Here is a 27,319-nt window from a genome sequence, read left to right on the forward strand (position 1 = left end):
GGCCAACTGCTGCCACTCTCCTATTGGAGTTTCATGGGCATGCCCAGCAGGATCCTGGCCCTCCCTCCCTCTGAGCCGCTGCTGCGTGGCACGGGGGTCCACAAAGACGAGATGTATGAGACCCATCCATCTGACCAGTACCCCTCCAGAGTGCTGTCCCTGCAGAGGCGAACTTGCCTTGGGATCTTCCTGTTGCTACTCCCCTCTGAATACATGCTAATGCTCCTCAGTGCACACCCTTGCAGAGAGCCCAGTGGCGCAGTGGTTAGCACCGCAGCCTCACAGCTCCAGGGACCCGGGTTCGATTCCGGGTACTGCCTGTGTGGAGTTTGCAAGTTCTCCCTGTGTCTGCGTGGGTTTTCTCCGGGTGCTCCGGTTTCCTCCCACAAGCCAAAAGACTTGCAGGTTGATAGGTAAATTGGCCATTATAAATTGTCACTAGTATAGGTAGGTGGTAGGGAAATATAGGGACAGGTGGGGATGTTTGGTGGGAATATGGGATTAGTGTAGGATTAGTATAAATGGGTGGTTGATGTTCGGCACAGACTCGGTGGGCCGAAGGGCCTGTTTCAGTGCTGTATCTCTAATCTAATCTAATCTAACTGAGACTGTGCCCACCCAACCCTTCCACCCAAGACTGCGCCCACCCGACCCTTGCACCTGAGACTGCGCCCACCCGTGCAGAGAGCCCAGCACTGCAGGCTGACAATGGCCTTTGCTCTCTCTTCTTCCCTTATCCACTGCTCCCCATGCCTGCTTTCCAACGGTGTCACCGAGGCTTCGCCTCAGTGCCGCCACCTTTAAACACTGGGCAGCTGAAGGCATGTGATCCCCCGTGCACCATTGACTAAATCTGAAACTGCATAAAATTGGCTCAATTCAATGCAAATTCCGGAACTGACGTCACAACGTCTGGTTTCCAGGTGAGCACGGCTATCAGGATTTTCTTGCCCCCCCCCCCGCCTCCACTCCCACTCCTGCTGGTTGGATAAAACCCAGACTCCCCAACTAGTGGAAATAGCTTCTAACTACCCTATCCGTTCCCCTAAATATCTTGAAAACTTTAATCAAATCACCCCTTAACCTTCTAAATTTCAAGGAGTAAAACCCTAGATTGTGTAATCTCACCTCGTAATTTAACCCTTGGAGTCTAACTATCATTCTGGTAAAGTTACACTGCACTCCCTCCAAGGTCAACATATCCTTCCTAAGGTGTGGTGTCCAGACATGCTCACAGTACACCAGGTGTAGTCCAACCAGGGATTTATATAGCTGAAGAATGATTTCTATCCACTTGTATTATAGTCCTCTGACATAAGAGTGACTCAGTAGCACCACGACTGACCGAGCTGGCCGAGTCCTAAAGGACATATCTGTTAGACCGGGTATGCGGCAGGTGGTGGGGGAACCAACAAGAGGGAAAAACATACTTGACCTCATCCTCACCAATCTGCCTGCCGCAGATGCATCTGTCCATGACTGTATTGGTAGGAGTGACCACTGCACAATCCTTGTGGAGACGAAGTCCCGCCTTCACATTGAGGATACCCTCCATCGTGTTGTGTGGCACTACCACTGTGCTAAATGGGATAGATTTTGAACAGATCTAGCAATGCAAAACTGGGCATCCATGAGGCGCTGTGGGCCATCAGCAGCAGCAGATGTGTACTCAACCACAATCTGTAACCTCATGGTCCAGCATATCCCCCACTCTACCATTACCATCAAGCCAGGAGACTAACCCTGGTCAATGAAGGGTGCAGGAGGGCATGCCAGGAGCAGCACCAGGCATACCTCAAAATGAGGTGTCGACCTGGTGAAGCTACAACACAGGACTATCTGCATGCCAAACTGCGTAAGCAGCATGCCATAGACAGAGCTAAGCGATCCCATAACCAACAGACCAGATCTAAGCTCTGCAGTCCTGCCACATCCAGCCGTGAATGGCAGTGGACAATTAAACAACTAACTGGAGGAGGTGGCTCCACAAATATCCCCATCCTCAATGATGGGGGAGCTTAGCACATCAGTGCGAAAGATAAGGCTGAAGCATTTGCAACAATCTTCAGCCAGAAGTGCCGAGTTGATGATCCATCTCAGCCCCCTCCTGAAGTCCCCAGCATCACAGATGCCAGACTTCAGCCAATTCGATTCACTCCACGTGATATCAAGAAACGACTGAAGGCACTGGATACTGCAAAGGCTATGGGCCCTGACAATATTCCAGCAATAGTACTGAAGTCCTGTGCTCCAGAACTTGCCGCGCCCCTAGCCAAGCTGTTCCAGTACAGCTTCAACACTGGCATCTACCCTGCAATGTGGAAAATTGCCCAGGTATGTCCTGTACACAAAACGCAGGACAAGTCCAGCCGGCCAATTACCGCCCCATCAGCCGACTCTCAATCATCAGTAAAGTGATGGAAGGTGTCACCAACAGTGTCATCAAGCGGCACTTGCTTAACAATAACCTGCTCAGTGACGCTCAGTATGGGTTCTGCCAGGGTCACTCAGCTCCTGACCTCATTACAGCCTTGGTTCAAACATGAACAAAAGAGCTGAACTCAAGAGGTGAGGTGAGAGTGACTGCCCTTGACATCAAGGCAGCAATTGACCGAGTACGGCATCAAGGAGCCCGAGCAAGACTGAGGTCAATGGGAATCAGGGGGAAAACCCTCCGCTGGCTGGAGTCATACCTAGCGCAAAGGAAGATTGTTGTGGTTGTTGGAGGTCAGACATCTGAGCTCCAGGACATCACTGCAGGAGTTCCTCAGGGTAGTGTCCTCGGCCCAACTATCTTCAGCTGCTTCATCAATGATCTTCCTTAAATCATAAGGTCAGAAGTGGGGATGTTCGCTGATGATTACACAATGTTCAGCACCATTCGTGACTCCTCAGATACTGAAGCAGTCCGTGTAGAAATGCAACAAGACCTGGACAATATCCAGGCTTAGTCTGATAAGTGGCAAGTAACATTCGCGCCACACAAGTGCCAGGCAATGACCATCTCCAACAAGAGAGAATCTAACCATCTCCCCTTGACATTCAATGGCATTACCATCACTGAATCCCCCACTATCAACATCCTAGGGGCTACTATTGACCAGAAACTGAACTAGAGTAGCCATATAAACACCGTGGCTACAGGAGCAGGTCAGAGGCTAGGAATCCTGAGGCGAGTAACTCACCTCCTGACTCCCCAAAGCCTGTCCATCATCTACAAGGCACAAGTCAGGAGTGTGATGGAATACTCTCCACTTGCCTGGATGGGTGCAGCTCCAACAACACTCAAGAAGCTCGACACCATCCAGGACAAAGCAGCCCATTTGATTGGCACCCCATCTACAAACATTCACTCCCTCCACCACCGACGCACAGTGGCAGCAGTGTGTACCGTCTACAAGATGCACTGCAGCAATGCACCAAGGCTCCTTTGACAGCACCTTCCAAACCCGCAACCTCTACCAACTAGAAGGACAAGGGCAGCAAATGCATGGGAACACCACCACCTGCAAGTTCCCCTCCAAGTCACACACCATCCTGACTTGGAACTATATCGCCGTTATTTCATTGTCGCTGGGTCAAAATCCTGGAACTCCCTTCCCAACAGCACTGTGGGTATACCTACCCCAAATGGACTGCAGCAGTTCAAGAAGGCAGCTCACCACCACCTTCTCAAGGGCAATTAGGGATGAGCAATAAATGCTGACCTGGCCAGCGACGCCCACATCCCATGAATGAATTTTAAAAATCTAAAGGTCGGCATTTTTTTTAGTCTTTTTGATTATTTCCTGTACCTGTTCTTGGCATTTTAATGATCTGTGTACTTGGACCCCCAAGTCTCTTTGGACCTTCACTGTTGCTAGCATTTCACCATTTTGAAAAGACTCTGTTCTATTCTTTTTAGGTCCAAATTGGATGACCTCACATTTGCCTGCATTGAAATCCATTTGCCATAGTTTTGCCCATTAATCTATCAGTCTGTCTTTGTAATGTTACACCTCAATCTACACTGTTTACAATACCACCTATCTTTGTGCCATTGAGAAATCTGGATTTGAGGATTTCTATCCCATCAACTAACTCCCTGAATAAATACGGTGAATAGATGAAGCCCCAACATAGACCCTTGCCAGGCACTACTAGTTACATTCTGTCAATTAGATTGCCTGCCCATTATCCCTATTCTAATTCTATAAATGTCAGGTTCAAAATACAGTAGAAAATCAAGCTGAGAGAGAAAGAGCTAGAGAGCGAGTGAGACTTCCTGACATTTGCTCTGCAACTCAAACAGTTCTGTTTACTGTTACCTGTTCGATGATGGATATTCCCAGATTCTGCTCCAATTTCCGTTGAAGAATGGGATTAGGATGGATTGAAGATTCCTTGAAGTAAGGCCGATATCCAGACAGGAAGTACGATAGACAAATGGCTGAGGGTCCATTCCCTGTTTACAAAAAAAATGATCAACTGTTGTGAACTCACTCTGCTTGTTTTAACTTTAATTGAGATTCCAAATTAGACAATAGATTGAGATTGCGGCCAGTTTGTTAATTCAGGTGATTGAGGAGTGTGAAATAAAACTAACTCCACACATTCCACACCAAACCACTGTTCACAGCATACAATGAGGGATTAATGACCGGGTGGGTTTCGAAAGTACATGGAGCTTATTGTGTATTCATGACACCATCCAGGACAAAACAGACCACTTGATCTGCAGCCCATCCACCACCTTAAACAGTCACACCCTCCACCAGTGGAGCACAGTGGCAGCAGTGTGTACCATCTATAAGATGCAGTGCAGCAACTCACCAAGCCTCCTTCAACAGCACCTCCCAAACCTGCAACCTCTACCAGCTAGAAGATGCATGGGAACACCACCACCTGCAAGTTCCCCTCCAAGTCACTCATCATCTTGACTTGGAACTATATCACTGTTCCTTCACTATCGATCAGTGAAAATCCTGGAACTCCCTCCCTAACAGCACTGTGGGTGTACCCGCATGACATGGGCTGCGGTGGTTCAAGAAGGTGTCGCTTACCACCACCTTCTCGAGTGCAATCAGCGATGGCTGATAAATGGTTGGCCTTGCCTGTGATTCCCACATCCCAAGAATGGTTTAAATGAAAACATTTTCTGAATCCACAACTCCTTTTAACTCTTGGGTCTTAGTTGGGACCCATTGGAAGTTATTAATGGAAGTGTACTGACCAGCTTTTGGCTCAATCAGTTCTGGTACTGACTGAGTCAAATTCTAACTGGACATTAGAGGAAGGATCAGGGTCACTTTTACTTTAATTCTTCCTTGTCCTTCTAGGTGGTAGAGGTCGCGGGTTTGAAAGGAGCTGTTGAAGGTGATTTGGTGAGTTACTGCAGTGCGTCTGGTATATGGTACACACTGCTGCAACTGTGCGTCGGTGGTGGAGGGAGTGAATGTTTGTGGATGGGGTGCCAATCAAGTGGGCTGCTTTGTCCTGGATGGTGTCGAGCTTCTTGAATGTTGTTGGAGCTGCACCCATCCAGGCAAGTGGAGAGTTTTCCATCACACTCCTGACTTGTGCCTTGTAGATGGTGAACAGGCTTTGGGGAGTCAGGAGCTGAATTAACCAATGCAGAATTCCCAGCCTCTGACCAGCTCTTGTAGCCACAGTATTTATATGGCTGGTCCAGTTAAGTATCTGGTCAATAATGACCCCACCCTCACCCCCACCCCCAGGATGTTGATGGTGGGGGATTCAGCAATCGTAATGCCGTTGAACATCAATGGGAGAAGGTTAGATTCTTGTTGGTGATGACCATTGCCTGGCACTTGTGTGGCATGAATGTCACTTGCTACTTAACAGCCCAAGTGTAAATGTTGTCCAGGTTTTACTCCAAGTGAACACGGACTGCTTCAGTGTCTGAGGAGTTGCGAATGGTACTGAACACTGTGCAATCAGCAGTGAACATCCCCACTTCTGACCTTATGATGGAGGGAAGATCATTGATGAAGCAGCTGAAGATGGTTGGGCCTCGGACACTACACTGAGGATCTCTTGCAGCAATGTCCTGGGACTGAGATGATTGGCCTCAAAAACTACAACCATATTCCTTTGTGCTCGCTATGACCCCAACCATTGGAGAGTTTTCCCCCTGATTCCCATTGACTTCAATTTTATGAATACTCCTTGAAGCCCCACTCAGTCAAACACTGCCTTGATGTCAAGGGCAGTCACTCTTACCTCACCACTCCATGTCCATGTTTGGACCAAGGCTGTAATGAGGTCTGGAACTGAGTGGCCCTGGCTGAACCCAAACTAAGCATTGGTGAGCAGGTTATTGGTAAGTGCCTCTTGATAGCACTTTCGACGACATCTTCCATCACTTTGCTGATGGTTGAGAATAGACTGATAGAGCAGTAATTGGCCGGAGAAGATTTGTCCTGCTTTTTGTGGACAGGACATACCTGGTCAATTTTTCACATTGTCGAGTACATGTCAGTGTTGCAGCTGTACTGGAACAGCTTGGCTAGGAGCGCAGCTAGTTCTGGAGCACTACAGCCGGGATGTTGTCAGGGCCACCTGAAAGGTTGTCGCTCAAGGCTGGATTGAAATGGAAATCCCAGAGAAAGGAAGCAACAAGAAGCTTCTTCAGAGTGGGATTTCGGGCTAATGGGATACACAGGCTGATCGCTATTTTAACTGCTGTGCCTCACTGTAAATCCAGCCAATGAAACAGCTCCAAGAGCAGCTCACCACATTCCATCCAGTGCATTATCTTCTGGGAGAGCAGCGGAGAGGAGCGGACCTGCGGGAAGAACACGAAGCGAGGAGCGGATAAATAGAGGCCGAAGATCGCGGCCTAGAGCACTTAACATCCGAGAGAGCAGCGGAGAGGAGTCCAGGTATGCCGAAGTTTGAAAACAAAGTGAGCAGTGATGTCACAGCAAACTGCAAGGTGATTGGTTGGTGAGTAACTGCTGTTAGGGAATAACTCTAAATAGCTGAGCTCGTACACCAGTGTTAGTGTGCATGTGTAAATAGCTTAATAATAAGGAACAGTGAGTAACTTTTTTTTTGAGTAAGATTTATTTTAACTAGTGAACTGTATTGATTTTTGTAGGATTTATCAGTAGCTTCAAAAGTAAAGGTAAGGACTTTAGATTGTAGTGGGTAGTGTTTGGAGTAGAAAAAGGCCCCTAGCGTAATTAGTATCTTTTTAAAAGGAGTAACTAAGTAATCTAAAGGTAAGTCATGGCAAGAGATCTCGCACCCGTGATATGCTCCTCCTGCGCTATGAGGGAAATCAGGGACGCTTCCAGTGTCTCTGACGATCATGTGTGCAGGAAGTGTATCCATCTGCAGCTACTGACTACCCGCATCACGGAGCTGGAGCTGCGGGTGGATTCACTGTGAAGCATCCATGATGCTGAGATCATCGTGGATAGCACGTTTAGCAAGGTGGTCATACCGCAGGAAAATACTGCATAAGCAGAAAGGGAATGGGTGACCACCAGGCAGAGTAGAGGAAAGCAGGTAGTGCAGGAGTCCCCTGTGGCCATTTCCCTCTCTAACAGATATACCACTTTGGATACTGTTGGGGGAGATAGCTCAGGGGAAAACAGCAAGAGCCAAGTTCCTGGAACCATAGGTGGCTTTGCTGCACAGGAGGAGTGGAAGAAGAGTGGCAGGGCTATAGTGCTAGGGGATCCAATCGTAAAGGGAACAGACAGGCATTTATGCTCCAGGATGGTATGTTGCCTCCCTGGTGCTAGGGTCAAGGCTGTCTCTGAGGGGTTGCAGGGCATTCTGAGGCGGGAGGGCGAGCAGCCAGTTGTCGTGGCACATATCGGTACCAACGACATAGGTAAAAAAAAGGGATGAGGTCCGACAAGCTGAAAATAGGGAGTTAGGACATAAATTAAAAAGTAGGACATCAAAGGTAGTAATCTCAGGATTACTACCAGTGCCAGGTGCGAGCAAGAACAGAAATAGCAGGATATATCAGATGAATACATGGCTGGAGAAATGGTGTAGGGGGGAGGGATTCAGATTCCTGGGATATTGGGACCGGTTCTGAGGAAGGTGGGACCAGCACAAGCTGGACGGGTTGCATCTGGGCAGGACCGGGACCAATTTCCTCGGGGGGGGGGTGTTGTTTGCTCGTGTTGTCGGGGAAGGTTTAAATTAGAATGGCAGTGGGATGGGAATCTGAGCAGGGAGACAGAGGAGAGGGAAACAAGGATAGAAATGAAAGACAAAAAGGTAAGAAGGAAAAGTGGAAGGCAGAGAAAACAAGGGCAAGAAACAAATGGGGCCACAGTGCAAAATAAAGCTAGGATGATTAACAATGTTAAAACGACAAGTCTAAAGGCATTGTGTCTTAATGCGGGAGCATTCGCAATAAGACAGATGAATTAACAGCACAAATAGATATAAAAAATGATGATATAGATGTGATAATGGAGACATGGCTTCAGGGTGACCAAGGATGGGAACTGAACCTCCAAGAGTATTCAATATTTAGAAAGGACAGGCAAAAAGGGGAAGGAGGTGGGGAGCATTGTTAGTAAAGGACGAAATCAATGAAATAGTGAGGAAGGATATTGGCTCGGAAAATCATGATGTGGAATCAGTATGAGTGGAGCTAAGAAACACCAAGGGGCAGAAAATGTTGGTGGGGGTTATCTGTAGGCCCCCAAACAATAGTGGAGGTGTGATGGATGGCATTAAACAGGAAATTAGAGACGCATGCAATAAGGGTACAACTGTAATCATGGGTGACTTTAATCTACATATAGATTGGTCAAACCAAATTAGCAATAATACTGTGGAGGAAGATTTCCTGGAGTGTGTACGTGACGATTTTTTAGACCAATACGTTGAGGAACCAACTAGAGAACAGGCTATCCTAGACTGGGTATTGTGCAATGAGAAAGGGGCGGCACAGTGGCGCAGTGGTTAGCACCGCAGCCTCACAGCTCCAGGGACCCGGGTTCGATTCCGGGTACTGCCTGTGTGGAGTTTGCAAGTTCTCCCTGTGTCTGCGTGGGTTTTCTCCGGGTGCTCCGGTTTCCTCCCACAAGCCAAAAGACTTGCAGGTTGATAGGTAAATTGGCCATTATAAATTGTCACTAGTATAGGTAGGTGGTAGGGAAATATAGGGACAGGTGGGGATGTTTGTTGGGAATATGGGATTAGTGTAGGATTAGTATAAATGGGTGGTTGATGTGCGGTACAGACTCGGTGGGCCGAAGGGCCTGTTTCAGTGCTGTATCTCTAAACTAAACTAAACTAAACTAAATAATCTTGTTGTGCAGAGTCCCTTGGGGAGGAGCGACCATAACATGATAGAATTCTTCACTAAGATGGACAGTGAAGTAGTTGAATCCGAAACTAGGGTCCTGAATCTAAATAACGGAAACAACAAAGGTATAGGGCATGAGTTGGCTATGGTAGATTGGGGAACTTTACTAAAAGGGTTGACGGTGGATAGGCAATGGATAATATTTAAAGAACGTGTGCCTGAACTACAACAATTACAGTCATTCCTGTCTGGCACAAAAATAAAACCAGAAAGGTGGCTCAACCGTGGCTTACAAAAGAAATTAGGGATAGTATTAGATCCAAAGAGGAGGCATATAAAATTGCTAGAAAAAGCAGCAAGTCTGAGGATTGGGAGTAGTTTAGAATTCAGCAAAGGAGGACAAAGAGGTTGATTAAGCGGGGCAAAATAGAATATGAGAGTAAACTTGTGGGGAACATAAAAACTGAATGAAAAAGGTTCTATAAATATTTGAAGAGAAAAAGATTAGTGAAGACAAATGTAGGCCCCTTACAGTCAGAAACGGGGTAAATTATAATGGGGAACAAAGAAATGGCAGAACAATTAAACACATACTTTGGTTCTGTCTTCACAAAGGAGGACACAAATAACCTCCCAGAAATGTTAGAGAACCAAGGGTCCAATGAGAGGGAGGAACTGAAGGAAATCAGTATTAGTAAAAAAATAGTGCTGGGGAAATTAGTGGAGTTAAAGGCTGACAAATCCCCAGGACCTGATAATCTACATCTCAAGGTACTAAAGGAAGTGGCCCTGGAAATAGTGGATGCACTGGTGGTCATCTTCCAAAATTCTATAGACTCTGGTGCAGTTCCTACAGATTGGAAGGTGGCAAATGTAACCTCACTATTTAAAAAAGGAGGGAGAGAAAAAACAGGGAACTACAGACCAGTTAGCCTTGGGGAAAATGCCAGAGTCTATTATAAAGGATGTGATAGCAGAACACCTGGAAAGCATAAACGGATTGAACAAAGTCACATTGGACAATCAGTGGATTTTCAGAAGGCTTTTGATAAGATCCCATCTAAGAGGTTAATGTGCAAAATTAAAGCACATGGGATTGGGGGTAATATATTGGCATGGATCGAGAATTGGTTGACAGACAGGAAACAGAGAGTAGGAATAAATAGGTCTTTTTCCGGGTGGCAGGCAGTGACTAGTAGGGTACCGCAGGGATCAGTGCTTGGGCCCCAGCTATTCACTATGTATATTAATGACTTGGATGAGGGAACTAAATGTAACATTTTCAAGTTTGCAGATGACACAAAGCTGGGGGGGAATGTGAGCTGTGAGGAGGATGCAAAGAGGCTCCAATGTGATTTGGACAAGTTGCACGAGTGGGCAAATTCATGGCAGATGCAGTATATTGTGGATAAATGTGAGGTTATCCACTTTGGTTGTTAAAACAGAAAGGCATATTATCTGAATGGTGATAGATTGGGAAAGGGGGAGGTGCAACGAGACTTGGGTGTTCTTGTACACCAGTCGCTGAAAGCAAGCATTCAGGTGCAACAAGCAGTTAGGAAGGAGAATGGTATGTTGGCCTTCATTGCAAGAGGATTTGAGTACAGGAGCAAGGATGTCTTACTGCAGTTATACAGAGCCTTGGTGAGACCACATCTGGAGTATTGTGTGCAGTTTTGGTTTCCTTATCTGAGGAAGGATGTTCTTGCCTTGGAGGGAGTGCAAAGAAGATTTACTAGGCTGATTCCTGGGATGGCAGGATTGATGTACGAGGAGAGATTGGGTCGACTAGGCCCATATTCACTAGAGTTTAGAAGAATGAGAGAGGATCTCATAGAAACCTACAAAATTCTAACAGGACTAGACAGGCTAGATGCAGGGAGGATGTTCCCGATGGCTGGGGAGTCCAGAACCAGGGGTCACAGTCTCAACATACGGGGTATGCCGTTTCGAACCGAGATGAGGAGAAATTTCTTCACTCAGAGGGTGGTGAACCTGTGGAATTCTCTACCGCAGAAGGCAGTGCACGCCAAGTCATTAAATATATTCAAGAAGGAGATAGATATATTTCTTAATGCCAAAGGGATCGAGGGATATGGGGAGAAAGCAGGAACAGGGTACTGAATTAGACGATCAGCTATGATCTTTTTTGAATGGTAGAGCAGACCTGAAGGGTCGAATGGCCTACTCCTGCTGCTATTTTCTATGTTTCTATGAATCTGGAGCCTGGCCAGCCAGCAATCAGCTTAGTCCTGAAGCGAGGGCACTGGGGGTTGGGAAGTGGGGGGCACTGGCAGTGGGTAAGGAAGGGGAATGGGTGAGGGGAGTGCGAGGGTGAGGGTACTCACAGTGAGGGAGGGGGAACAGGGAGGAGGGGAGAGAGAGAAGGGGAGAAGTGAGAGGGAGGACAATGACAGCGAGGGAGGAAGTAACAGGGGAGAAGATGGGTCCTGCAGTGAGGGAGGAGGGGAGAAGCAAGGTCCTGGAAGTAAGGCAGGAGGTTAGAGATTAGAGGGAGTACATTGGTAGTGAGGGAGGAGGGGAGAGATTAGAGGGAGTACATTGGTAGTGAGGGAGGAGGGGAGAGAGGGAGGGCTGTGATGGAGGAGGGGAAGCAGAGGGGAAATGAGGGGCAGCTCAGAGCTGCAGTCGGCTATCCCTACTCCTGTTTTTTTCTAAAAATATACTTTATTCATAAAGGCCTATAAAAAAAACTTTACAAAACAGTTCCAATTTGACATTAAGTGCAAAGTGCAAAAGAAATCAGATTCCTTCGATACAGAACATGAGTTGCCTCACAACTCTTGCCATCCCACCACACAGCAAAACCATATTTTGGTGCATCCAGCCCGAGGGGTTTTACACGGGTTCCAGCCCCTCGGTTCACTATGGTGAGAGGGCCTTACACAGTGGCCTTTCCCCATTGAACCTTTACAGTGGCTGCCCCAAGCTTTAGTGCGTCCCTCAGCACGTAGTTCTGGAACTTGGAATATGCCAGTCTGCAACACGCGGTCGTGGACAACTCTTTGCGCTGGAAGACCAGCAAGTTTCAGAAAGACCAAAATGCATATTTCACCAAATTGATGGTCCTTTAGCAGCAGTTGATGTTTATCTCGGTGTGCGTCCCTGGGAACAGCCCGTAGAGCACAGACTCCTGTGTTACAGAGCTGCTCGGGATGAACCTCGACAAAAACCACTGCATCTCTTTCCACACCTGCTTTGCAAAGACACATTCCAGAAAGAGGTGGGCAACGGTCTCTTCCCCAGCACAGCCACCTCGAGGGCAGCATGCAGAGGCAGTGAGATTCTGGGCATGCAGGAAGGATCTGATGGGCAGTGCCCTTCTCACCACCAGCCAAGCAACGTCTTGGTGCTTGTTTGAAAGTTCTGGTGATGAGGCATTCTGCCAAATGCCTATGACAATCTGCTCGGGGAACCATCCGACAGGATCCACCATCTCCGTTCCCTGCAAGGCCTTGAGGACATTCTGTGCGGACCATGCCTGATGGATTGGTGGTCAAAGGTATTTTTCTGCACAAACTTTTCCACGAAGGACAAGTGGTACGGCATGGTCCAACTGGATGGAGCATTCCGTGGCAATGTGACCAGACCCATCCTTCGTAACACCGGGGATAGATAGAACCTCAGCACGTAGTGACATTTGGTGTTTGCGTACTATGGTTCTGCACACAGCTTGATGCAGCCGCACACAAAGGTGATCATCAGGATGAGGGCGACGTTTTTCCCCCTTTATCCAAAGGTTTGAACATCACATCCCTCCAGACACGGTCCATTTACAATCTCCAGATAAAGCGGAAGATGGCTCGGGTGACCACCATAGCACTGGGGTGGGGTATGGGCCAGACCTGCTCCTCCTGGTCTCACAGAGATACTTCTCTTTTGGGGACTCCTCAGCTTCGAGTGCTGCTGCTGAGCAGAGTGTCCAGGTCAGGCAGTTCCCCTCTCAGTGATTGGAGACTGATTCATGTATAAATCCATGAGGTTTGCATTGAGTCAGGCAATACCACAACTGCTGAGGAAAACAATGACAAGAAGATAATTTCAGGACAGTAACCGAGCGGTGAGGATCCCACAGGGCGGAGGGAGTTAAGATCCCCATACAGGTTCCAAAAGGTTCCAAGTGTAAAATCAGCTGGGGGAACAATTCTTTTTTATTAATCATTCATCATCGGGGTGCAGGCATTGCTGGCAAGGCCGACATTTTTTGTCCAACCCCAGTTACCCTGACTGAGTAGCTTTCTGGACCAATTAGAATCATACAACTACATCAACAACTTGGATTTATATAGCGCCTTTAACATTATAAAATGGCCCAGGGCACTTCACAGGAGCATAATCAGACAAAATTTGGCACCGAGCCACACAAGGATGTATCAGGATTGAGGACCACAAGCTTGGTCATAGAGGTAGGTTTTAAGGACTGTCTTTCGGAGGAAAGCGAGGTGGTGAGGTGGAACGTTTAGGGAGGGAATTCCAGAGCAATGGGCCTTGCTAGGGCAATGAAAACCGGAGATGCTGAAGAGGCCATTATTGAAGGAATGTAGAGATCTCAGGGGGAGGTGGACATGAGGGGTGGAAACTGGAGGCAACCATCATCATCCTAGATAGTGTGTGTCAATGGGCTATTCCACCACATAGGGTATCACCTCTGAGCTTGATCCTGTGCATATGTATAAGCACTGTCCGGTGGTGGGAGTGGGGTGGGGGGATGCAGGGGTCACTGGATAGTGATCTGATCACCACCCTCCTCCCCACCCCTCCCCACTAGCCCCGGGTCACCCATGCTGCTGCTGGGTTCAGGCCAGCTTACTCAAATCACAGTGGCTCACATCATTGGTTAACAGCCAGCGGCCTTTACTGAGCCAGTGAATAATGAATGTTATCAGGCCGACGAGGACAAGAGATAACATTTCCAAGGGAAATGGAGTTGCTAAGCAACAGCACAGAGATCAGATTAAGGCTTTGTGAGTTTGAAAAGCTGGGCTGTGGGAAAGGTTCCAGTCAGAGAATGTTTAACATGTCAGCACTAACCTGTTTAACATGTCAGCACTAACCTGTTTAACATGTCAGCACTAACATGTTTTGTTTCCTCAAAGTCATTTCTAAGGAACCTTGAAGGAGCAGAATGTAAAGCAACCTCAAAGCGATAGAAAGAAAGAACCTGTATTTTTCTCGCCCTTTCATGCCCTCAGGGCATCCCAAAGAGCTTTACAGCCAGTTAATTATTTTGTGTACTCACTGTTGTAATGTAGGAAAGGCAAGCAGCCTGTTTATGTAGAGCAAGATCCCACAAACAGTAAAGAACAGATAATCACTTTTCAGGCATTTGTTGAAGGATAAATATTGGCTAGGACACCAGGGAGAACTCCCCTGCTCTTCAAAATAGTGTCATGGATGCTTTTCCATCCACCTGGGAGGACAGGCACTACTCAGTTTAAGGTCTCATCTGAAAGATGGCATCTCTGACAGTGCAGCACTCCCTCAGTACTGCACTGGGAGTATCAGCCTGGATTGTGTTCTCAAGTCTCTTGAGTGGGATTTGAACCCACAACCTTCTGACTTAAGTCTTTCACTTTGTGCCTTGCGTGCAGAGGTGTCAGCTGCTGAGGCTGTTAAGGGTTTTGAACTTTTATTCTGGATCCCAAAGTCATGTTCTCACGCTGACTGCGAGGGGCTAGTTGTAATTTTTGGTGATATTAATGTGAAGAAACGGATTCAGATATAACAGGTAGCCAATCCAATGTAGCCAATACATCTACCTGTCCCCTATCAGGTGCTGCGCTCAGTATAAGGCGCCAATGCCCACAGTGGGCATGAAGCCAACAATTATTCAATGCCACAGGGTATTTCTTTACTCCCTCCTCCAGTTCGGTGCACTCTCCCTACTACCAACATTTCCTCAGAAGCTCTTCCATGGGCACTCGTTGCAGCTCTGCCAAGGGATGAGCCCAGCCATGAGTTCCTGTGGGCTATTTGACCACAGAAGGCATCACCACTGAACACAGTCAATCCTCACCCCACATGTAGACATGCGTGCTTTCAACTGTTGGGGGTTAGCAGTCAGTGGTCAGGAGTGGAAACACTGACTGATTATGTACCCCTCTGTAACTCAGGGGCATTGAGACCAGTTGACTTTGTACTTCCTGCTACACCGGGATTGAGGCCAGGACCTTTTGATATGTAAATCCACGTCTGACTGTGCATTTTCCCACTGCACCACTGGGAAGACCAGTGTGTGCTATGTGATGCCTCACATGGTCGAATAGGCTGTCAACACTCACTATCAAATCTAATTCTGCTATATCTTGGACCAAAATATTAAAGGCAGTACATGTGTAAATCTCGAATTCACAATCCCAGAATGAGATACTCCCCACGACTATACAGTGCCTAACAATGTTCAGCTTGTCAACAACTGGCTGAAGCACAATCACTGGTGGAAGGCTTGGCTCCCAGGCTGCCATATGCTCGCAGTTCTCAGCTGGACAGACAGTAGGAACAAGCAGCCATCCTGGTCAGGGGTTCTGAATTCTGAGACCAGAGATACATACGCTCATGAAACAAGAAAGACACTACCGGAGTGGCGAACTTATAGAAGGATATAAGATTGTTAAGGGTACAGAAAAAAATAACCCCAAATATTACTTCAAATGAAACTGTGTGAGTAGAACTGTGGGTTTATACTGAAGATTATCTTTACAAATGATCTCAGGAAATTTCTGAGGAAACTTGCAGATGAGGTATTGGAGGCAAAAGCCTGGAATCATTTAGGAAACGACTGGAGATTACAATGGGAGGTGGGGGGAATGTTATGATCCACCTGGACGGGTGAATGAAGATGGTCAAATGGCCTTTCCTCATCTTTGTGCAATCTGGACTTGGTGCCTATGTCTGCTCCAACCTTCAGGAGTAACTAATCAAGAAGAAAAGTTCCAAACAAAGCTTTCTGCATTAGTCTGGGTGCTGGATTTAAGTAAACCCCCCTTAACTGTCCAGAGGGAGATATCGGAGGGAGAAACACAGGCAGCTGGCTATCACACTATGTATTTGAGGCCTTGCCTCCTCCACCCAGCTGTGCAAATAACTCCCTGGAAAAATTCTGTACATTTGAACTGGTCAGAATTTTCAGCGAGTTGTGAGCCGTACTGAACACCTATTGGGACAATACACTAACTTGCAACTTCACAAAGGAGGCACTTGGGTAAAGGCCTGAGGCCTGCAGTACAGAGCACATGGAGGTTGAAGAGAGTAGGAGAGAAGACAAGAAAGGTGAAGAAGCAGTGCTAATGGGACTGTAAGATTGAGTTTTAAAAGCTTAAAGATTATGGGAGGATCAAAGGATGTTCGGAGATCTGCAGCTCTGAGGCCCTGAGAAAGAACAGGTCTGAGTAAGAAATGCTGTGAGGAGTCGTGACTCTGACACAGTGAGTTTAGAGGGAGAAGGAGGGGGGAGTATTGGATAGAGAAGGAGTGATTCAGGAGATTAATTTGTGGAGTTAACTTACCAATTACAATGACAGGGATGGAAGTGGGTCCCTGCACTGAGGGTGACCTAGTTTCGTCCATTGTCCTCACAAACTCAGGCACACAGGTGCTATCGCTGTCGTCTCCAGATGTTTCTCCTCTCTCAATCTGCCAAATCAGGAATGGTAAGGGTTAAACCACATCAGCAGGATAATCCTGAGAAAAGAGCCAGTCTGATTAATCCCTGTCTGTACTCAATGTCTCACTAAGGCCTCACTGTACCCACTCCTAATTAACCCTCACTGTATCCAGTGTCTGATTAACTCCCTCACTGTACTTGCTGCATGATTAATCTCTCATTACATCAAGTATGCGTGATGCCAATATCATCACCCTCTATAAAAACAAAGGTGACCGCGGTGACTGCAACAACTACCGTGGAATCTCCCTGCTCAGCATAGTGGGGAAAGTCTTTGCTCGAGTCGCTCTGAACAGGCTCCAGAAGCTCGCCGAGCGCGTCTACCCTGAGGCACAGTGTGGCTTTCGTGCAGAGAGATCGACCATTGACATGCTGTTCTCCCTTCGTCAGATACAGGAGAAATGCCGTGAACAACAGATGCCCCTCTACATTGCTTTCATTGATCTCACCAAAGCCTTTGACCTCGTCAGCAGACGTGGTCTTTTCAGACTACTAGAAAAGATTGGATGCCCACCAAAGCTACTAAGTATCATCACCTCATTCCATGACAATATGAAAGGCACAATTCAACATGGTGGCTCCTCATCAGACCCCTTTCCTATCCTGAGTGGTGTGAAACAGGGCTGTGTTCTCGCACCCACTCTTTTTGGGATTTTCTTCTCCCTGCTGCTTTCACATGCATTCAAATCCTCTGAAGAAGGAATTTTCCTCCACACAAGATCAGGGGGCAGGTTGTTCAACCTTGCCCGTCTAAGAGCGAAGTCCAAAGTACGGAAAGTCCTCATCAGGGAACTCCTCTTTGCTGACGATGCTGCTTTAACATCTCACACTGAAGAGTGCCTGCAGAGTCTCATCGACAGGTTTGCGGCTGTTTGATTAACCCTCTCACTGTACAGAGTGTCTGATTAACCCCCTCACTGTACCCACTGCCTGATTAACCCTCTCACTGTATCCAGTGTTTGATTAACCCTCTCACTGTACAGAGTGTCTGATTAACCCCCTCACTGTACCCAGTGTCTGATTAACCCCCTCACTGTACCCACTGCCTGATTAACCCTCTCACTGTATCCAGTGTTTGATTAACCCTCTCACTGTACCCACTGCCTGATTAACCCTCTCACTGTATCCAGTATCTGATTAACCCCCTCACTGTATCCAGTATCTGATTAACCCTCTCACTGTACCCACTGCCTGATTAACCCTCTCACTGTATCCAGTGTTTGATTAACCCTCTCACTGTACAGAGTGTCTGATTAACCCCCTCACTGTATCCAGTGCCTGATTAACCCCCTCACTGTACCCAGTGCCTGATTAACCCCCTCACTGTATCCAGTGCCTGATTAACCCTCTCACTGTACCCAGTGCCTGATTAACCCCCTCACTGTATCCAGTGCGTGATTAACCCCCCTCACTGTATCCAGTGCCTGATTAACCCCCTCACTGTATCCAGTGCCTGATTAACCCTCTCACTGTACCCACTGCCTGATTAACCCTCTCACTGTACAGAGTGTCTGATTAACCCTCTCACTGTACCCAGTGTCTGATTAACCCCCTCACTGTACCCGCTGCCTGATTAACCCTCTCACTGTATCCAGTGTTTGATTAACCCTCTCACTGTACCCACTGCCTGATTAACCCTCTCACTGTATCCAGTATCTGATTAACCCCCTCACTGTATCCAGTATCTGATTAACCCTCTCACTGTACCCACTGCCTGATTAACCCTCTCACTGTATCCAGTGTTTGATTAACCCTCTCACTGTACAGAGTGTCTGATTAACCCCCTCACTGTATCCAGTGCCTGATTAACCCCCTCACTGTACCCAGTGCCTGATTAACCCCCTCACTGTATCCAGTGCGTGATTAACCCCCCTCACTGTATCCAGTGCCTGATTAACCCCCTCACTGTATCCAGTGCCTGATTAACCCTCTCACTGTACCCAGTGTCTGGTTAACCCTCTCACTGTATCCAGTGCCTGATTAACCCCCTCACTATATCCAGTGCCTGATCAACCCTCTCTCTGTATCCAGTGCCTGATTAACCCTCTCACTGTATCCAGTGTTTGATTAACCCTCTCACTGTACCCAGTGTCTGATTAACCCCCTCACTGTATCCAGTATCTGATTAACCCTCTCACTGTATCCAGTTTCTGATTAACCCTCTCACTGTATCCAGTGCCTGATTAACCCCCTCACTGTACCCAGTGTCTGATTAACCCCCTCACTGTATCCAGTGCCTGTCAACCCTCTCTCTGTATCCAGTGCCTGATTAACCCTTCACTGTATCCAGTGTCTGATTAACCATCTCACTGTACCCAGTGCCTGATTAACCCCTTCACTGTATCCAGTGCCTGATTAACCCCCTCACTGTATCCAGTGCCTGATTAACCCTCTCACTGTACCCAGTGTCTGGTTAACCCTCTCACTCTATCCAGTGCCTGATTAACCCTCTCACTGTACCCAGTGTCTGATTAACCCCCTCACTGTATCCAGTGCCTGATCAACCCTCTCTCTGTATCCAGTGCCTGATCAACCCTCTCTCTGTTTCCAGTGCCTGATTAACCCTTCATCGTATCCAGTGTCTGATTAACCATCTCACTGTACCCAGTGCCTGATTAACCCCCCCCCCCCCCCACTGTATCCAGTGCCTGATTAACCCCCCTCACTGTATCCAGTGTCTGATTAACTCCCTCAGTGTATCCAGTGCTGATTAACCCTCTCAGTTGTAGTCCGGGTGCCCCAGAGCTTAGTTGGATGTGCGTAAATTGAAAATTTAAAGTTCCAATGCTTCTCCAGCCTGTTCTTTCCTAGGTCAATAAAATTCTCTGAGTAAACGGGGTCTAAAAGAAAACGTGGACTGAGAATAAATGTGAATTGAGAGTAAACGGGGCTGAGGAAAAAATGGAGACTGAGAGTAAACGGAGACTGAGAGTAGACGGGGTCTGAGAGTAAATGTGGATCTAGTGATGGGCTCGTGAGCTTCTCTAGGTTCAGTGACTGCACTTGCTGGTAATGTCTGTGATAATCTTTGTAAATGAGAGATAATGGCTTTGGTTGTGTAATCATATTGCGGCCTTGACAAGCAGTGACTCTGCAGAATCAATTCAGGAAGCAACATGGGAACTGGTGTTACATCACACACCAACAGCACATGAGCAGCTGACAACTAGTGAGGTTGGCAAATTTCACTTGCCTGGATGGGTGCAGTTCCAACAACACTCAAGAAGCTCGACACCATCCTGGAAAAACCAGTTCACTTGATTGACACCCCATCCACCACTTTCAACATCCACTCCCTCCACCACTTACACACAGTGGCAGCAGTGTGTACCATCTACACGATGCACTGCAGCAACACAGCAAGGCTCCTTCCAAACCCGCGCCCTCTACCACCTAGAAGGACAAGGGCAGCAGACGTATAGGAACACCATCACCTGCAAGTTCCCCTGCAAGCCACGCACTATCCTGACTTGGAACTATATGGTCGTTCCTTCTCTGTCACTGGGCCAAAATCCTGGAACTCCCTTTCTCACAGCACTGTTTGTGTACCTACAGCACATGGACTGCTCACCACCACCTTCTCAAGGGCAATAAATGCTGGCTTGGCCAGCGACGCCCACATCCCATGAATGAATTAAAAAAAATAGAGTGTGTACATCCCGGTAAAGCGTGGCTACCCGACCCGAACCCGATTAGATCCGACGACATGTGTCGGGTTCGGGTTTGGATCTGTCAGGTCACTCTTCCGGGTCCAGCATGCGGGCTCGGGTCAGGTCGGGCTGGATGTGGACAGTGCTGCCTTGCTCCGGGAAGTAATCTTCAATTGAACATTCGGATGTCAAGGCGGGAAATGTGCAGTCTGGATTCCGCACTCTGCAGTAAAGCTTGGCTACCCGACCAAACCTGACTCGGTGTGTTCGGTTCGGTTCGGTTCGGGTCGGGCATTTACAAAAATTAAAAGACTCGGGCCCGAGTCGGGTTCGGGTTGGATGTTGTCGGGCCAGGCCCGGGTTGGGTTTTAATTTTATACCCGAGCCAGGCTTTACATCCTGGATTACTCCATCCCAGATAATGCATCCCAGATAATTTAACAATCCTCTGCTAATATGATCAGAGATAATCAATGAAAGATGCAAGTAATGCAGCCTATCCCTGAAGGTTGGTGTGCTGCACTGGGGCACCGTTTATATGGAGCCTTTCACAATCTCACAAAATCCAAAAACACTTTCTGAAATATTCATTCTCGAGATGCGGGTATCGCTGGCAAGGCTGGTATTGATTGCCCATCCATTTTGCCTTGAGAAGGTGTTAAATTTCTTTCTGCAGGTCATATGGCTTGCTCGACCGAGTAAGTGCTGCACTGTCGGAGGCACCGTCTTTTTGGATGAGATGTTAAAGCAAGGCCCTGTCTGCCCTCTCAGGAGGATGTAAAAGATGACATGGTACAATTTGAAGAGGGGCAGGAGAATTCTCCCCATTGTCCTGGACAATATTTATCCCTCAAGGAACATCATTAGAACAGATGATCTGTTCTTTATCACATTGCTGTTTGAGGGATCTTGCTGTGTACACATTGGCTGCTGCGTTTCTGTCCTTACAACAATGAACACACTTCAAAAGTACTTCATTGGCTGTAAAGGACATGCTGAGGTTGTGAAAAATGCAAAGTTAAATCCTTCCAAGGCAGTTAAGAGTCAGCCGCATTGCTGTGAGACTGGAATCACATCTCGGCCCAGACTGGCTAAAGACAGTAGATTTCTTTCTCTTCAGGACATTAGTGAACCAGTTAGGTTTTTACAACAATTGATAGCTTCATGTCACTTGCTGATAGCAGCTTTTTATTTACAGGTTTTATTAACTGAATTCAAAATGTGATGGGATTTGAATTCCCATTGGCTGGATTACTAGTCCAGGGGTTTGGATTATTAGGCCAGTAACATAACCACAGCACTCCCACAGGATGTCTCTTCTTTCAGCTCAGCATTCGTTTGTTTAATTACCCCCAGTGGAAGTACTGTGGAAGATTTATGCAATGTACAGACTCTGTATAAACACAGGTTGTTGTGGATACTAGCTGACAGTAATATCGACAGAGCGGGTTTGGATTCCACTGCTGCTCTCACACCTGGATCTGTGTGTTGTTGTCCTTAAAACAAGTACCTTTGCTTCAAGTGCTTTCTCTCTGATTCGCCCCACCAGTCACCCATCCTCCACCCCACAGACAGATCCCACATTATCCCCTGCGGTTGGGTTGGAAACTGCGGGCTGGAGTGCATCGTTCCTCTTTGATTCGCTCCAACAGAGAATCTGGTCAAAACTGAGTTTGTTAATGGCCCAGATATTAATGGGAAGGTGGGGAGGGTGTGAAGGATCCAGCAGGGCCACTTTGAAATAATTCTGTGCAGACTCCTGGCTGATAGTGTCCAGACTGACTGCCTGGTTGGAGGGTGGGTCTGGGTATTTAGTGGCAGGCGGCTACAGCCAAGGCCTGACCTTTGGACGGGGTCCCCAGTAGTCAGTGGAAGGAGGGCTCTGCAGGAGAGTGGGGACTGGGAGTTGCAGTGAGATCGGGATGGAGCGACCGGGGGGGGGGGGGGGGGAGGGCGGGGGTGACAGCAGTGTGAGTCCTCCTGGCCAACAGCATGTTAAAAGGAGCAGATCTACAATACCTGCCTTGGTCAGCCCATGCCTCTGGCCTTCAATCTGTTGCCAAGCAGCTGAGATGTTGCCATGGTGAATGTTACTAGGACACACCTGCCTTTGTGGGAGCCTCATCGATAGCCTGATTTGGGTTTGATAAAATGTAAATGGCTGGAAAGGCGGTGGGTTGGAGCTGGGAGATCAAATTTTTAAATGTTAACCTCTCCCATGTAACTTTCTTACAGGACGGTGAGGAGTCTCAGGGTCAATATTTCACCCACTCCCTCCACCTCACCCCCACAGCAATAAACTAAAAAATTAAAATGGAGGGAGAGAAAACAAATATTAGGAGTTTGTTATAAAGGATTTTTTCTGAGCATTGGCGGTGAATACCAGAAATGTTTGCTGCCTGGTTCTGACCATTACTGGAAAATGGTGAACAATGTGTACCTGTGTTTCTGACACTGGTCACCATTGAGCAAATCGGCCCATCACTGGGAGTGCGGATTGGTAAAATGGGCCCGTAAAACGTTTCAGTGTTTCCTTTCTTAAAAAGGCCCAGATGACGGTGTGGAACCACACCTCCTACACCCTCTGCAGTGGTACTGAGTCAAACTGGTCCATGGATCTCATGTCAAGAAGGCCCTGTTGAGGTGCAAACAGTTTGCCTCAGTGCCTCAGCATTAGGATGGTGGTGGGCTTGGGGGAGTGAGTGGATTCTGTCAGATCTCTCGCTCCTGATCGCCACCCAGTGACTCCAGCTCAGGAGGCTGGTGTGAGACCCTCCACAGTTGAACAGCTGGCAGGCATTCACTACACAAAGGAACATATGAAGAATGAGCACTTGGACAGGGGAATAGATCCTAGCAAAAGGCTGGTGCCTGCAACAGTGGAGGAGAGAAAAGGATAGTGATACCCTGGGTTATACAATGAGACATCTGGCTTACCTGCTGGGTCAGTCACCAGAGAATTCTGTCCTGCACGGGGCTGAGCTAAGCGAGGATAGAGATTCCCAGCACACTGCTCATTCCTGTGAGTGCCTCCTGATTAAATGTCAGTGTTAGAAACAGGGAGGAGCCTGAGCAGGAGGTTGGGTTGAGGAAAGAAGCTGAGCGAGCGTGACTCAGCACAAATTTACAGGGAAAGAACCCGGGTCAGGGTGACTCGGCAGAGAGAGAGAGAGAGAGAGAGAGGAAGGAGCCAAATCTCATACACTGACACCCCACACGCTCACACTCTGACCCCTCACTCACAGACCAAGCTCTCACACACACAGACTGATCACACACTAAGTCTAATGCCACACACTTACATTGTGTGCCTTCCTCTCTCTATTTCTGTGTCTCAGTTTCTTTCTGCATCTCTTCCATGCGTCTTTGCTTCTGTGAATCTCCCTCTGTATCTGTATTTCTCTCTTTGTTTTTGTGTCTCTTTGTCTGGTTCTTTGGCTGTCTGTTTCTGTGTGTTGCTCTGTTTCCTTGTGTCTCTGTTTCTGCTTGTCTCTATTTCTGCATAAGTCCCTGTTTCAAAGTCTCTGATGTGTCTCTATTTCTGTGTGTCGTTCCGTCTCTCTCTCTCTCTTTCGATTGCCCTCCATTTCTGTCTCTCTCTGTTTCTATGTGTCTTTGATTCAGTGTATGTCTCTGTGTGTTTCACTGTTTCTGTGTGTCTTTCTGTTTCTGTGTGTATCTCTTGCTCTGTCTCTTTTTCTCAGTTTCTCTGTGTCTCTGTTTCTGTGTCTCTATGCCACTGATCTAACAATCAGAAAGGAGTTCCAGCTGCATTTTACTGGAGTTTCCTGTGTGTCTACATCATCGCTCACTGAGGCACCTATTTCTGGCTTTGCCTGTAACCTCTGTGATGGGAGACTGATATTGCACCTGCTATTCAATGAACTTCACTTTGTATTAATTCTCTGGCTCAATCCAATTGCAGTTTAAGGTTATTCATTAAATGACTCTATGACTCCCCCATAGCTAATGATATTGAGCCATCGAGAGCTAAAGGGCGAGGTTTGATCTGCGGGCACCAGCTGGCACCCGTTGGTGCCCTGGGGTCGGGAGGGAAACAGTACCTCGGGATTCCTGCTCCTAATCGCTGTCCTGTGATGCCTGCCAGAAAATCCAAGTCTGAGGGTGGAATTGAATTCCCCTGTGCTGCACTCTGTTGCTGAATAGCTGACTAAAACACGGCACCTAGACTCATCCAAAGGTTCAGTGCGTCCCGGCCAAGGGGATGGGATGAGGTCCCTCGCATAGCACCAACGTACGTTGGAAATCTGCATGTGTGATCGTCTGATGTGGAGTCTCACCATAGTCAATCATTCGGGAAACCTGGCCTGCCAAGAACATGTCATCTGGTGAAGTTCTGGTGTGGGAAGTGAGGAGACAGCAGCTGATGTACTTCCTTCAGGGGAGAGGATGGGGGGACAGCTGATGTGTTCCCTTTAGGGCAGGGTGCGGGTGCAAGGGGAAAGCTGCAGGTGTAGGAATCATACCGAATTCTTACTGCATCGGCCTCTTGAACAGCTACTGCTGCAGGAGTGAGCCTTTGGCCTAGTGGTTGTGTTTCCTGCCTCTGAGTCACAAGCTGCAGAGTCCAGACCCTCTTCAGACATTACTAGCAAATGCAGAGGAGATCTGGGTTAACACTGAGTGGGATATTATACTTGAGTCTAGTGGGTATGGGTGACCACACCCCTCCCCCCCACCTCAATAAAACTCTCCCATATTATAGGACTAACCATCCTATTGCCTGATATAAAGATGGTTCGAGCTGTGGAAGGAGTGACAATTCACACATTGTTACTTGCCATAGGAATCATTCCACTGTTTCACAGTCAGGAGAGAGTGAAGACAAGACAACATTGACATACCTCACCTCACAGTCTTGTTTGCACAGGCCAGTTTATCTGCAGGAAATGTCAGCTTCCTGTTTCTGAGAGAATGCAGGGTTTTTTAATTTGTGTTTGATTGTGGATGACCTTTGAACTGAGATGTCAGGGCCCTCTCTGGTAATTTTCCACAGGGGATCTGCTGATTTTTGTATGGAGTGTATCTGACCGTTCCACCTCAGCTGCTCTTCAATCATTCCAGTGTCACTGTTAATCTGCACTCCAGCTCCCTGTGAGGTGATTATACACCAGGTATACTTTCAACATCAATTAGAAGGTTAACAATTGCTTTTGACTTTAAGATTCTGTTTGTTTTGTAAAAGAAGAACCGCCCATCCTGCACTGTGGGGAAAGGCAGTGTGATAGTGGAGCAGTTATGTAACCTCAGGGCCTCGTTTGGTAATCCAGACGAAACACGTTCAAAACCGGCCCTGGCAGTTTGAGAATTTAAACTCAGTTTGAAAAACCTGGAAATAAAAAAGCTGGTCTCATTAAAAGTGAATATGAAACTGTCGGGTTGCTGTAGAAATCCAGCTCGTTCACTAATGCCCTTTCAGGAGGGAAACCTGCTGCCTGTACCTGATTTGGCCTATTTGTGACTACAGTCTCACACCAACACCAAAACATAACACTACCTTCTTCTTAGGCAGTCCCTCGGGATCGAGGATGACTTGCTTCCACTCCAGTTCGATGGGTTCTGAGATGGCTGATAGGTCCAATGTGTGATCTACAGACTCTGCCATGAGGGGCAGGTGGTGTTTGAAGGGTCAGGTAGATGAGTAATTTGGGGGTTTGTGCGCTCCCTCTTACCTCTGCATGTTCCCCTTGAAGTCCCTCAAGGTGCACGATGCCTTCCCAAATGAGCTTTCTCCATCTAAGACAGTCATGAGTCAGGGACTCCCACGAGTTGACAGGGATGTTTGATCTCTTCAGGAATGCTTTGAGGACATCTTGAAAGCGTTTCCACTGTTCTGCTGGGATTCTCCTGCTGTGACCCAGTTCTTAGTAGAACAGCTGCTTCAGGAGTCTAGTATCAGGCATGTGAACAACATGTCCCCCCCCAGCAGACCTGGTTTTGGGTGAGTAGTGACCTGATTCTGAGCAGGTTGGTTTGGGAGAGGATGCTGCTGTTGGACCACCTTTCTTGCCACCTTATTTGGAGGATCTTGTGGAGGCACCTCTGGTAGTACTTCTCCGGTGCTTTGAGGTGCTGCTGTAGGTTGTCCAAGTCTCTGAAGCATATAGGAGTGCAGGGTTCACTGCTACCCAGTAAACCATGATCTTAGTCCCAGGTTTGAGATCCTGATCCTGAAATACTCGCTTCTTGTCGGCCGAAGGCTGAGCTGGCACATTAGAGGTGATGATGAACCTTGTCGTCTATGTCCGCCTTCACCAAGAGGAAGCTCGCAAGAGGTGGAAAATGGTCCACATTTTCCAGGAGCTCGCTATTCATCTTGATTGATGGGGAAGGTGTGCTGTGCGAGATGGTTGGGTGAGGACCTTCATTTTCCAAGTGTTCAGTGAAAGACCCATTTTCTCATATGATTCTGAGAAGGAGTCAACAATGATCTGGAGCTCAGTTTCAGAGTGAATGAACACGCAAGTATCATCTTTATACTGAAGCTCGACGACTGTGGCTGGAGTGATTATGATTTTGGATTGAAGGCGATGTAGGTCGAATAGTTTCTGTACTGTTCTGTAGATTATCTCCATACCTGCGGGTAATTTTCTGGAGGTGAGGTGTAGCATTGCAGCGAGGAAATTTGAGAAGGGGGTTGGTGCGATGACACAGCCTTGCTTGACCCCGTCTTGACTG

At 47.6% G+C, this 27,319-nt stretch overlaps 1 protein-coding gene and 1 long non-coding RNA gene across 6 annotated transcripts in view; one reads left to right on the top strand and one right to left on the bottom strand.

Moving 5' to 3' along the window:
- LOC137379114 (oxidative stress-induced growth inhibitor 1-like) overlaps positions 1 to 23,661 on the bottom strand; it is a 39,049-nt gene extending 15,388 nt beyond the window's left edge. Inside the window, exons 1-3 of one of the 3 annotated variants that reach the window (XM_068049817.1) lie at positions 23,558 to 23,661; positions 16,813 to 16,939; positions 4,308 to 4,444 (exon numbers count right to left, since the gene is read on the bottom strand). In XM_068049817.1, coding sequence (XP_067905918.1) covers positions 4,308 to 4,444; positions 16,813 to 16,873 — 198 coding nt within the window. In that variant the 5' untranslated portion in view covers positions 16,874 to 16,939; positions 23,558 to 23,661. Of the gene's footprint in view, positions 1 to 4,307; positions 4,445 to 16,812; positions 16,988 to 17,506; positions 17,646 to 23,557 lie in introns of those variants that run through there. The other 2 variants (XM_068049818.1, XM_068049819.1) reach the window with 2 other exon arrangements.
- A 1,956-nt stretch (positions 23,662 to 25,617) lies between these two features.
- Positions 25,618 to 27,319, top strand: part of LOC137379254 (uncharacterized) — a 37,246-nt gene continuing 35,544 nt past the window's right edge. For all 3 annotated transcript variants that reach the window (XR_010976776.1, XR_010976778.1, XR_010976777.1), the window contains exon 1: positions 25,618 to 25,755. This is a non-coding gene — a long non-coding RNA (uncharacterized lncRNA). The remainder of the gene's footprint in view (positions 25,756 to 27,319) is intronic.

This window comes from Heterodontus francisci, chromosome 17 (genome assembly GCF_036365525.1).
Source record: "Heterodontus francisci isolate sHetFra1 chromosome 17, sHetFra1.hap1, whole genome shotgun sequence".
Taxonomy (NCBI): domain Eukaryota; kingdom Metazoa; phylum Chordata; class Chondrichthyes; order Heterodontiformes; family Heterodontidae; genus Heterodontus; species Heterodontus francisci.